Consider the following 14,075-nt stretch of genomic DNA (forward strand, 5'->3'; position numbering starts at 1 on the left):
AAGCATGGTGGTTCAAGCATCATGATATGGGGATGTTTCTCATACTATGGTGTTGGGCCTATTTATCGCATATCAGGGATCATGGATCAGTTTGAATACATCAGAACACTTGAAGAGGTCATGCTGCCTTATGCTGAAGAGGAAATGCCCTTGAAATGGGTGTTCCAACAAGACAACGACCCCAAACACACCAGTAAACGTGCAACATCTTGGTTCCAGACCAACAAGATTGACGTTATGGAGTGGCCAGCCCAATCCCCGGATCTTAATCCAATAGAAAACGTGGGGTGACATCAAAAATGCAGTTTCTGAGGCAAAACCAAGAAATCGAGAAGAACTGTGGAATGTAGTCCAATCATCCTGGGCTGGAATACCTGTTCACAGGTGCCAGAAGTTGGTTGACTCCATGCAACACAAATGTACAGCAGTTCTCAGAAACAGTGCTTATACAACTAAATATTCATTAACCTCCCTAGCGGTATTCCCGAGTGTAGCTCGGGGTAAAGTTTCAGTACCAAAGGCTGTAACCCCGAGCTACACTCAGGCTTACTATGCAGCATTGCACAGGGATTCACTGCAGCGCTTACCTTGTCCTTCGCTCCCACGTTGCGTCCCCTGCAGCGTCCCCAGCCATCTCCTCTGGCCGATGCCGGCTTCCGTGTTCCGGTCCCTGTGACTTCGGGATGTACGGGCGCCGGAACCGGCGGCAAATTTGAAGATTTTAAAAAATGACATCTTTTTTTTTACACGATTATTACATAGTAAAACATTGCTGTTTCAATGCATTTCACATACATTTTGTCCCTAGTGCTTTGTCCTGCGCCCTGCCTGCATTTTGACTGTTCTTTCTGCCTGGAAACTTATAAAAGTCTATGGCGTCCAAAAAAGCATCCCTTTATGTCAAAATTGGTTTTAGACCGGCTAGAGAACAGCGATAGTAAATCAGAACCACTTGCAGAATTGAGTGATAATGATTCGTGGGGAAATTCGTCATCGGACACTGAAAATAATTTTGCGACTTTGCTCAGCGATGTGCGAACTTGGCGCTATATTTCAAATTTCAGTGTTTTTCGTTTAATAATATTATTGAATTAAATTTATTATTATTATATTGTTATTTTTTATGATTATTTAATAAGTTATAATTTATGATTTTGTGTTTCAAGTTTTATCATATCCGCAATGTTTACTAGACTCTTGTTCGGACAGATTTCAGTGAGTTATTCCTAAATTACAGGCCTACAATAAAAAAACTACATATTTCCATGCAAAAAAATGGTATCGCTTTCAGCACCAAAAATCTGAAATAATCATACCGCTAGGGAGGTTAAGTGATTCAAAGGAAAGCAAAATCTTCAAACATTTTTCAGTTTATATAGTGAATGTTTGAGTTTGTAAAGAAGAATACAAACACTGATATTTTTTTGAACCGTCTAATATTCACTTTTCTTCTTTTTTTTAGAGGAACAACACAAATTTGATATATTTTTCTTCATGTTTTGATTTGGAATAGAATGTGTAGTGTTCCCAATGCATTTGTGTATGGAAATAAAAGCTATTAGAAGGATTTTGAGCTTTATTCACTTTTTTCAACACACTGCTATTATTTTGAACACAACTGTTTATATTTTGTGTGTGTATTCCGTAGTAGTATTTGTTCATATGTGGATCTGGAGCTAACTTTGTGTCAGAGGAGAAACTTTTGATCTACTCATATCCTTCAACCATGCAGGAGCCTCTACTGCATAGAACGGGGCAGTTTCCAGCACACGCATTGCAGAGGCTACACCCACGATATTAAGTTAAACTTTTTTGGGGGGGCAATCTCTCTCTCCCCCTCTTTCTCTCTCTCTCTCTTTCTCTCTCTCTCGCTCTCTCTCTTTCTCCCTCTCTCGGTAAGCGATTTCCATTCAAGTCTATCTCAAGTCTATAAATTGTACTGCTTGGCAACCTCGCACAGGACCGGTTTTAAGACCGCATTGGAATCGCACTGCATACGGCCTCCATAGAAACTCATGTTATTTCACTTGTCAGGTGATTCCATGTGTTATGGACCACATCAGAAATCACATCAATGTTGTTAGAAATTCTGTTTATAGCCCTACAGAACAGACAGCGCACAGTCCACAGTTGCTTTTTTGCTTGCTTCACTGCAACCAGGAAACAGAAAACTTTTTATTCAGAGAAAAGACAATATAGTTTTACCATAGATGTAGCTATAAACGTAAAAACACTGACATCTACAGGTAGACAAATATATCTATAATGAATACTGAGGTAGTTGTGAAGTGTGAACCAGGGCTAAGGCTGTATGATGGACTTACAGCTGCTATGCAAAAATGTATTTTACTACAATTTAGATTTTAGATTAGTAAAGGTTATATCCAGCCAAAATCATATTGTTCTTTTGAATTCAATGTCACTATAGAGACATTGCACTGCTCTAGTCACCGTGATCCGTGTCGGATCACTTTTTACATTTTTTTTTACTGTACTACATACACACTTTCTCACTCCCTAAACAGCCGATCGCTGTGAGAGCAGCTATTTGACAGCTGACAGCCTGTGTTTACATTATGATTGCTGTGATTGGCCACAGAAATCACATTGTACAGGGCCAAGCACAGCGAACTGGGAGTTCTGGCACCCACAAGGGGAAGACATATGGGTACGTCCTCCCAGAACAATGAGGCTCCTGTCTGGCTGTTATATATAATGGCTAGGTAGGAGGTGGTTAGCATAGAGCAGTGGTTGTCAACTTTCTTGATATGGTGGGCCTCAAGGGCAGCCCCTGACATCATCAAAGGGCAGCACATAAAATTCTGAGTATATTCATTATCAGAGACAGCAGACACACAACAATATACAGTCAAAGATTATGGACATGATACAAGAAATGGTCAGAGACTGCAGACATGAAACAAGTGATGGCCAGAAACTGCGGACATGTTATTGGAGTTCGAGACTGGGGACATGCTTTAGAAGACTGTCAAAGACTAGAGACATATTTCATGAGGCTGCTAGAAATCAGTACTATACCAGGGCAATAAGGAAACACAGATTAGAGTCTGTAGAGGCCCCGAGGGCTGCTCAGAAAGTGCGCATGTGGCCCCTAAGATGCAGGTTGGGCACCAGGGACAGTCATTTTTATTGATTCACATTTTTACATGTTTGCTTTTCTATAACCCTGTCCATGTATTAAATACAGACAGGCAAACTTGATGGACCACTCTGTCTGTCTTTTTTTTCTGCCGTCACTGTTGTATTTTTCTATGTTAGATATTTAGATTAAGTTCTAGATGTAGGTTTCTAGCGTCACACTGGAAGTACACTCTCTTCCAATTAAGCCATCCATGGATGGTTTGAATCCATGTATAATCAGGCTGATTATATCCAAGTCGATCCATTAATCCACATAAGTACAACCAGCATGTTGGATTTCTGGCATGCAATTATTACCAGTGGCTGTAGCTGCTAGCAAAAATCAGTTTCTCCTGCCAGGGATCGCTCCCCTTAACCCCCTTCCCCCACTGGGAGAACACAATAACTCCAGGAGAGGGATTCCCTCATCAACACTGACCATGCAGATGGGGGAATCAAGAGATTTTCTTTAATGCAATCCATGGTTGCAGGAAAGAAAATTGCATCATCAACGGCCTGCCTTACTAGTGAGAAAAGATAGCGTAGAAAGTGCCTACTTGTATTGTGAAAAACAGCAATTCTGTAGCACTTCCAAGCAGGAAGCAGAGCTTGCATATGTATTAAGAAAACATGGTGGCTGCTGTGTACAAATAATTATAGGTTATGCATTAAAAAAAAAGCTTTTAAAATATCAGGACATTTGACCATTTAAAAATCTTTTTTTACTCTTTTAACCTAAACAAACAGAGTTGGTTCTGGCCAGCTCAGTGGATTGTTTTAAAAAAGTCCTGGATTCTTTCTTAGATACACGTAATATAACTGGATACTAACATTTATAGGTAACGTTCATGCAGGGAATATCCGATTGCCTCTCAGGGGATCAGAAAGGATTTTTTTTCCTGCAGGAGCAAATTGGATCATGCTTTGCTGGGTTTTTTTTGCCTTCCTCTGGATCAACTGTGCGTATAGGATTATAATTAGTTTTTTTTTTTTTTTGTTTGAATTGGATGGACTTTTGTCTTTTTTTCAACTAGACTAAATATGTAACTATGTATGTAATATAATGTATGGTCTTTAAATAAAAAACTGATTTTACTGCACATCTTTATCTGAGTGAAGGAATCATAATAATCAGATAGTTAACTATTTTCTGGTGTTTATTTTTTTTTTTTTGCAGTTAGTGACAGTTGTTTTCGGAATCTTGCAGAAGATCGCAGTGGCATAAATCTCAAGGATTTAGTCCAAGACCCTTCATTGTAAGTACCATTTAAGTGCCGCTGTTAATGTAACTTTTTTCTTGAAGTATAATTTATTTTCCAATAATTTTTTTTCTTTATGTGTAGGATATGAAAGGCTGTATAACCCATTGGTTTCTTAGATCTCTAGAAAAGCCCTCTAGTGAACTGGCTCTGCATAACGTTCCTTCATGTTTAGTGCATGACATTGGGTTGAAGGTATTTAAAATCTTGACAGAGACAGATATAAAATACACCAGTTGGGGGAATTCATGTATTCAATAAAGACTACACCAAAACAAGTCTAGTTTCTCATTTTGCATAGCCCTCAAAATCCATAAACTAACCTGAATTCAATGTGATCTCTGGGCTGCCTCTTCCAGTAATGGAGTAACAGCATCTGATGCTCTGCTTGCTCATTGTTCTTTTCTGTGGTGCAGCTGACTGATCTTGTGTCTGCCCCTTGCATGGCTCGCATCTCTACTGAATGTTGCAGGAATGTGTAATGGGTTCTTGCAACAGCTAATGGGTAGCACTAGCATACATAGGTCCTGCATGCATATGTAAACCGTGATCACACCACATATGTGATGTATCGCCACAATGTTCTAGCGAGAGCAATCATTCATGCACCAAAACTACTGTGTAACTCTAAACTGGTAACCTGTCTGTTAAAGCATCACCTATGGAGATTTTTGTGTACCATAGTTTTGTCCGGCATACCACGGGCATACACAGCTTTAGAGTGTGACATGTTTGTACACTGCTTTAGAGCGTAACATCATCTTTTATATTTTATCTAACAATTGGGTATTATAGTGTGTTTTTGTGCATTAAAATTCAATAGTGTATTTTTTCCAAAATTGTGAAAAACTGCTGCGCAAATGACAAGTGATATAATAATTCGCAGCACCCACCATTTTATTCTTTAAGGCCTTTGCTTAAATAATGTATACAGTAATTTTCTAGCAAACAAAAGGTCAGAATTGGCCTGGGGTTAAGTAGTGGCGGTGTGTAGATTATTTTTGAATAATGATATTGTTTAGTGTCACTGTAGGTATTAGTCTGTATTACCCCTTAATTATCAGGTCTTTCAGTTTTCAGTGCTAGTGATAGTTTGGCAGTCAGTCATACAACACTATATGCAAATTCATTTTCTATCTTTTTGTTTTTCTTTTGACGGATTGAACTTTCTTTTAGCGGTATTTAATAACCACTGTTTTTTTAAATTTTAATATATAAAAAGACAAAGACCAAAAAAGTTCCCCTGTTTCTATTATAAAATATATCAAAGGACAGTATAACCACCCCCCCCCATTGGTAGAAGACACCAGAAAGGGATCTCATTTTTTGCCACAATTATTTGCAGATAAAGTAGTATGCTGGTATTGAGGTGGTTAAAATCTAGAAATTGGTAATGATGCGCTAGAACCATTAATGTGTAGGTCATACACAGAGGACGGTGGAAGGGGAGGGGTTAATGTACAAGTCACATCCAGTGGGAGGATGGAGATAAAGGGTTTAATGTGCAGATGTGCATGGTAAGGGTGGTTTATATAGATCACCATAGACATATTGGATATCAGATGTGCAAGAGAGGCAAGGGTGGGTGAAAGAACTGACTAGCAATAAAGTCCCACAGTCAATGAAAATCCCTTCTTATTAAGCTACTGCTTCAGTTGACTAATCATTCATAAAAGTTAATTGGTACTTGCTACTTCTTGTCCTTCCTCCTTTGTAAGAGAAAGGGGAGGGATCACCAATGTAAACAGCAATGTGTTTACATTTGCAATCTCTGTGATTGGTCATTATTATGATTACACAGGATTTATATAGCTCCAGCGGTTGAGCAGCACTTTAATGAAGGCAGACAGTACAGTTACAATGTGATTCAATACAACAGGAATCGGAGGGCCCTGCTCGTAAGGGCTTTCATTCAAAAAGCGAGTGTCAAATGACACAAAACGTATTAACTTTGGCAGAAGAACTGAGAAATGAAAGTTCAGCTGTTAGGTAGATGCAGGATAGGCTTCTCTAAAGAGATGGGTTTTTTTAAGGATCATCTAAAGGTGAATAGAGTAGGAGAAAGTCCTCACAAAGATCACATCTGGAATCGGCTTGGTACACCGTCAGTTCAGTTATAAACCACACAATGTCCACCTCTGTGTATTTTCTGCATTGTTATATACACACACACTCATATATATATATATATATATATATATATATATATATATATATATATATTTACACTATATTGCCAAAAGTCTTGTGAAGCCTGCCTTCACACGCACATGAGCTTTAATGGCATTCCAGTCTTAGTCCATAGGGTTCAAGTTGGCCCGCCCTTTCGCAGCTATAACAGCTTCAACTCTTCTGGGAAGGCTGTCTACAAGGTTTAGGAGTGTGTCTATGGGAAGGTTTGACCATTCTTCCAGAAGCACATTTGTGAGGTCAGGCACTGAAGTCGGACAAGAAGGCCTGGCTCGCAGTCTCCGCTCTAATTCATCGCAAAGGTGTTCTATCGGGTTGAGGTCAGGACTCTGGGCAGACCAGTCAAGTTCCTGCACTCCAAACTCTCTCATCAATGTTTTTATGGACCTTGCCTTGACAGCACTGTTGTGCATGCATGTTGGAACAGGAAGGGGCCATCACAAAACTGTTCCCACAAAGTTGGGAGCATGAAATTGTCCAAAATGTCTTGGTATGCTGATGCCTTAACTGGAACTAGAACTTTCACTGGAACGAAGGGGCCAAGCCCAACGCCTGAAAAACAACCCCACACCAAAATTCCCCCTCCACCAAACTTTACACTTGGCACAGTGCAGGCAAGTACCATTCTCCTGGCAACCGCCAAACCCAGACACATCCATCGGATTGCCAGAGAGTAGCATGATTGATCACTCCAGAGAACACGTCTCCACTGCTCTAGAGTCCAGTGGCGGCATGCTTTACACCACTGCATCTGATGCTTTGAATTGCACTTGGTGATGTAAGGCTTGGATGCAGCTGCTCGGCCATGGAAACCCATTCCATGAAGCTCTCTACGCACTGTTGTTGTGCCAATCTTAAGGCCACATGAAGTTTTGAGGTGTTTAGCTATTGACTCTGCAGACATGGCCTACCACTTCATGGCTGAGTTGCTGTTGTTTCCAGTTTTATCCACTTTGTTATAATACTTCTAACAGTTGACTGTGGAATATTTAGTAGCAAGGAAATTTCACGGATGGACTTATTGCACAGGTGGAAACATATCACGGTACCACACTTGCATTCAAGAGAGCGACCCAGTCTTTTATAAATGTTTGTAGAAGCAGTCTGCGTGCCTAGGTGCTTGATTTTATACACCTGTGGCCATGAAGGTGATTGGCACACCTGAATCTAATGATTTGGAGGGGTGTCCCAATACTTTTGGCAACATAGTGTATATGGCTTTGGGGAAATAACAGTCGACAGCTTTGGCGTTCGAAAACATATTGCGGAAATAAATCTATCAGACAAGATTATTGAATTCATTTTGAAATGCAACTTGAGCAAATACCCAAACATGGCTTTATTTCGGCCTACTGTAATCTCCTGTACATAAAAATGGGATTATAGAAGAGAGGGTGGTAGTATTAAGAGTCCTTTAGGTGTGCTTAATGCCCATATGCTGACAATAAAACATGCTGACAGTAGGAGAGAGCAGAAATACAGGCTTAGTCTGCCAATGCTGTTTTATTGTCTGCTCCTAGGTTAGGGTGTTGAGGTCACCAAGTCTATATTACTAAAGTGCAATAGAGAAAAGTCACAAGCTTTGCAACCATAGTATGCCAAGTCCCTTTCAGTGAAAAACTGGCTAATCTTTTAGAGGAATAATCTTCTGTTCACCTACCTTACACACCCATTATTCTTTGTGTCTTGACCCAATCCTTCAATTTGTTTAAAAAGCAGTTAGGATATGGTTATCATTAATTACCTGTACTATTACTTTGCACCCTGCTTAGGTCTCTAGCAACACTTTTGTGATTGTTTAGCAAATAGCAATAGCAAAAAGCTGTTTGTATTCCGTGAAAGCTTATTTCATTAAAGAGACACTAACACCTTGCTCCATGATGGCAAAATCACATTTTCTTTGTAAAAACTTCACCCCCTCACTTCCCCATCACTCCTGATCCTCACCTTCAGAATGCTCCCTAATGCTTCTGCCTTTGGGAAAAGGTGACATTGTTTCTTTAAGAAAGGCCAACAGCAGCTGTGTAAAAGCAGCAGAGAGATGAATGTCATTATTTTTTCTTAGTTGTATCTTGTCTCCTTCTCTGAACTTCAAGTAATTTGAATCTCCCGGGATGGTGTGTTCTCATTTGCGTGGATAACAATGTTAAAAGATTCTCATGATGCAATTGTAATACATGCCACTTCAGGCAGTGCAACCTCCTCAATCAACTGAGGGATTCAACCCGTTACAGTCAAGAAATTCTATAATGGATGAACCACTACACACCCAATGCCACTTGTATAGAAAATGTATTTTTAATCTTTGTAGAAACCTGGGTCCTTGGAGCCTCTCTTGTTTCTCATTTGGGAGTTAGTAGTAATGTGGTCAAACAAACATACAGATACTCAAAAGATGAAACAGTCTTTACACTAATTCACTTGTATCTCAGATTTGTTTGATTTTGAGCAGAATAAAAGTTACCAATCAAGAACCAACAGATATAGTGGTACAATATTAAGTGAGAAAGCATCCAGTTTTAACAACTTCGGAACATCAAAGATTTGGGCTTGACAGTTCAATATACCAGGTAGCTAATTAATAAACTACCACTGGTAAGAGCCTATAAAGAGAGATATCGGGGGGGAAAAGATATGATTGTGGCTATTAGTCAGTTTTCTATTAGTTATAGTGCTTGTTGACCTGCAAAACTGATGCAGGTTATTTACATAGAAAATAGAACCATAAAGGTATCACTTATGGTTCAGGGAGAAAGAGAGATAGCAGGTTGTAGAAAGGAAAGAAAGCAAGTAGGGGAACATAGAGGCATGCCAGGAGAAAAGGACGGTTAGGGATAAGGTGAAGGTTGAATCAGGAGTGGGAAAATAGATTCCATGGAGGTGTAGTGTGGCCCTAGATGCTGGGATGCTTGGTGGTGAAAAATGAAAGAAGGAATTACCAAGGTAATAACAAAGTTTCATTAAAGTCTGGGGGCAAGCAATGCTTTACCCCAGACTGCCACATTTTTTCAAATTTCCAAAGTTTTTGGAAGGCTGTCTATGAATTAGCCTCAAAATCATTTGTGACTACTATATAGCTGGACCCTGCATTAGCTCTTTCTTTTAAATTTAAACTCAGACATGGTTACACAAAGTTGGTTTCGTCTCCTCCTGTAGCTCTTAACAGGCGCAATTCACTTGCATCTCAAGGAAACATTCCTGCTCATTTAGACTTGGTGCAACTAGCCTCTGTTGCTAAAACAACACTGCACAAAGCATAAAGCATTAATGACTTGAAAAACTTATTTTTAAAAGCCTCACTATATTTTTCAATAATTTTCTTCACTGATTTTAAAATCTTCCTGCCATTGCTACCTTGCACCTAGCAGTTATAGCAGAGGGATCTGCTAACGTCATTCTTTTGGTGGATTTAACACACACACTCCATGCTCTAAATCCTGCCCTTCACAGCTTTTTACTATGATTCTCACATGCATCCTCCCGGCCTTTATTATCTACATTGCATTACTTAATGGTTTGCGCACAATAAATGCAAAAATCTGCAAGGGTTCTACGTGCACTCTGGTGCGTTCTACTACAGTGCCTGCTATACTGCCTCCATGGTCTAGTGTGCCTGAGGCTCCAATTTTAATCTGACTGTTTCAGAGACCTGACAGCCTTCTCCAGAGGAGATAGATTTTCAACAAATCCCATAGGACTTCTTGCTTTGCAAGAAGTTATTGATCTTCTCATTGACTCATGACATTCTGTCCTGCAAATAAGGGATCAACCTGCTGTTCCTGGCATTGGGTCTTACTGTGTCATCTGTGTCCTTGAAGACCTTTCCATTACATTGCGGTTGTAAATCAGTCCTTTATGTGAACTGAAATCTACCTATGGAGTCATGAAAGATTCCCCTAATATGGAGGAGTGCTTACCTTTTCCAGGGGGATTTTTTGACAAGTGATCTCTTCCCACTGTAAAAGGTCCAGTTATTTGCCTTAACTCTTGACACCGACATGACACAAATATGCGGCCTCACGGAACTGGGCTTTTTTTTGTGGGGCCGCATATTTGCATACCTGTCTTTGTGCTGGTAGCGCGCCACACTGCGCGCTCCCAGCACAAAGACCGCGGTGTCACTGAGACCCCCCGGGTCCCGTTCTAACGATCTGGACCTGGGACACACAATCGCTGTGATGGCCTCTGATTGGCTATCACAGTGATCAGTCACTGTGCAGCCCGGCCCCCTTGTTTTTTTTTTTCTCTGTATGAATGGAGAAGAGAGACACATTGTATCTCTCGAACTATTGGCATAGAGAGAAAAAAAGTTTGTAAAAAAAAATAAAATAAATAAATATTAAAAAAATAAAATAAATAAAAAATGCCTAGATCAAGGTTTGATCTAGTTCAGTGCCAGGGTTATTGTTTGGGTCAGGGTCAAAGGTCGGGATTTAAAAAAAAATTGGTGTCAGTGTGTTTTAGGTACAAAAACAAACAAACAAAAATGTGCACTATTGTTTCTGGGCTGTATGACGGGTACAAACAATGAACTATGAGAGCGCTCCACACCGTGGTGGTAGTTCATTGAGCATTACTAGCCAACAGCCACTAAGGATGTCAGGACTTGTAGTTAATTCATTTACAGAACACTGTGAATGAATGACACAGCCGTGTGGGCAGAGCTTCTCCCTGTACTTCTGTCACAGCAAAGGGAAGGCAGTGGGCAGCAACTGCAGCTTTGGGAACATGTTACATGTTCCACCGTAAAAATGAGTGGAACATGTAACATGTTCCCAAAGGTGAACTTATCCTTTAGTGAACATACTACCAAGCAGGTGGGTGATGTTCTTGTTTTTATATACTTTACTTATTTTCACTAAAGCAGGCCATACATGGGTTGAATTCTGAACAATTTTTCGATTGAAAACCTTGTTTGTTCTGTAATCCAATGGTGCCACCAATGATTTCGAAAATTGGTTGTTTTTCACAAATTTTCCAGCATGCCCGATAAACAAAATGGGGAGAAACCACGAACATCAGCTGGTGCCATTGTCCCACTAACAGAGCGAAAATCGACCGATTATTCTTAGGTCTGATTTATGATTGAATAATCGTTTGGAATTCGACCCATGTATGGCCTTCTTAAGCCTCTCTTCTGCAACATCAGTTTGAGTTTGGGGTAGCTGTCTGTTTCACCTTAGAAGTGACTCTGATTTATTCATTCATATCAGAGTGGATTAACACTTGTGAAAGGGATAGTTCCCTTTCTAGTTGAGACTCACTAGCCGTCAATCTTTTTGAAAAAAACGAGCCTTTATGGTCTCTTACAGGCAAGCAGGCTTGCTTCTTGCATAAGGTTAATGTCTATCCACATGCTTTGGGTACTTTGGCTTAGTACCTGAGAAATGAATCGTGCCCTGAAGTAGCATCTAGTTTTCTCGCCTTAGGGGTTAAATGCCTTTTCGTCAATGATCAATCTTTCCTATTCCATCTGGAGTCTATGCAGCTCTTCACAACAGAAAGTCTGTAAATGACCTTTATCTTCCTCACTCTGCTTTTGTTTCTTAAGCAGTACTTGGTAAAAGTTCAGTCTTTTTCCGAATCAGGCGGCAGGTCTTGTGATCAAAATCTCACCATCTTTTCTGTTTCGTTTTTCACATAACATACCCGCACTTCCATAAGGGAAGTTGTATGCTTTTGCTTCCACAAGATAGCTTTTTTTTTTTTTTTTTTTTTTTTTTTTTTTAAAGCTTTTGTTTTCTTCTGAAATTCCCTTTTTCTGACTTCTGGTGGACTATCTTTGGAAAAAAAAAAAAAGTACATTATACTGGATGGCTTCCATTGGAAGTGGTATCCCTCTTGGTTCTGTAAAAATCTTTCATCCATACTTTTTTTTTTTTTGTGGATATTATATGATTCAGAATACCTCTCATATTTTCGCCTCCATTGGCCTCTTTAGTCCAGTCATAGAGATACCTGATCTAAGCTCTGTCATCCAGCTGGTTTATGAACACATTTTGTCTGTCCTGTTTTTTTGGGCGGCACACGTGTGCCCCCTACCCGGTAATGCAAATCCCATATAGAGTTCTACTATAGGGCGGTGGGAAAGCGGTTAAAGGGGGTGCAGTGGGCAGCTCAACAGTAGAGCTTTCTGACAAGGCCCTCCTCCTACCTGTAGTATTTGCAGGGACTCACACCTTCTAGTGAAGCAGCACTTCCCTTTCAGCTCAGAGCCTGAAGGTGCAGAGTGTTTGCTGCAAATGCTACCTGTGACTATTCCACCTGCAGTAACTGTGGTCTCTCAGTCAAATTCCCTCAGCTTATCTGTGAGTATTCCTGGGGAAGTGAAGTTCTGTTTCAATTATCAGTTTTTTGTCTTGTTTGTCTGTATCTAAAATTCAAGGATTCCAACTTTTCCTCCCCTAACATAGTGTCTGGACTTTGTTCTCATGGACCCAGATGTTCCATCTTTCATTTAGTGTTTCCTCATTATCCATCATTCAGTGATTTTATTTACATGCTGAAAAATGCCATAATATGCATTCCTTGCCAAAAGGGGGAGGACTTTATCTAGGACTGGTCAGCCACCTTAAGGGACCTGGCAGCTACTGTTGTTGACTCTCAACTTATTGCTTGCATTGACTAGATGATTGTCTCAGTGAACCTTGTGTGCTGCGACGCTAATGCACTAGTTATGTTGGATAACTCTTTCTTCTCTTGGGATGCATAGAGTTCTGACTCTGTGTCATTGCATCTATAGTGTAAGTAAGCCTTGCTATGCCCACCCCTAGTGGGATATCGTATTTTTATTGAAGTTGTAATTGGGGGTACATTTACTCCAGTACCCTAGCTATGAAAAGTTATTGTGTTGTTAGTCAAACCTCTATTTCTGCAGATCAGGGGCGGACTGTGCCAAAGGAAGGAGGGTTTGTGCTGTCCCTTAAGCTTCTCCCACTGTAGTTTGGTCATGCCCACATTTTGCTGCAGCTTGCTACGCATTCTGCAGGTCATTTCCTCACTCCAGTGTCCCTCATTCTGAAGTTCAAAAGCTAAGAGGTATGTGCACCGCTTCAGACATGCCTAAAGGCTTCCTGGTGAAGAGGAGTAAAGTTCCTGACAGAGTTCTACTGAGTGCGGGATGAGGACGAGGACAAAGAGCAAAGCGCGCATGCTTAACCTATATTCTGCGCCCTGCTGTGTGAGGGGAATACCCTTACAAGTAGATAAGTGAACTTCTGCGCCTACTAAACAATATAAACAAATGGGTGCTGCTGCTGACATCAATTGTGTTCCCACAATATCAACTAAATAAATTGATTAAAAAGTGATGTAGCACTGCTAATAAACATCAATCAGTGATAATAGTGATAATAAACAATACAGGTGGATAAACTGTGCTCATGACCACACGATCCAACACCATAAATATAAACGGAATACAACCACGGAATTGTGGTTACGGTGTTGGATCGTTTGATATTTGGAAACTTATGAACTCATTTA

At 40.2% G+C, this 14,075-nt stretch overlaps 1 protein-coding gene across 30 annotated transcripts in view; it reads left to right on the forward strand.

Annotated features, from left to right (window-relative positions):
- The window catches only part of GPHN (gephyrin), a 591,738-nt gene that overhangs the window by 145,208 nt on the left and 432,455 nt on the right, over positions 1-14,075 (forward strand). For all 30 annotated transcript variants that reach the window (XM_089681455.1, XM_089681470.1, XM_089681459.1 and 27 more), the window contains exon 2: positions 4,319-4,397. In XM_089681455.1, the coding sequence (XP_089537581.1) occupies positions 4,319-4,397 (79 nt within the window). The remainder of the gene's footprint in view (positions 1-4,318; positions 4,398-14,075) is intronic.

The sequence above is a fragment of the Staurois parvus genome, unplaced genomic scaffold (genome assembly GCF_062004578.1).
Source record: "Staurois parvus isolate SC_StPar_1 unplaced genomic scaffold, SC_StPar_1.0 ptg000267l, whole genome shotgun sequence".
NCBI lineage: Eukaryota > Metazoa > Chordata > Amphibia > Anura > Ranidae > Staurois > Staurois parvus.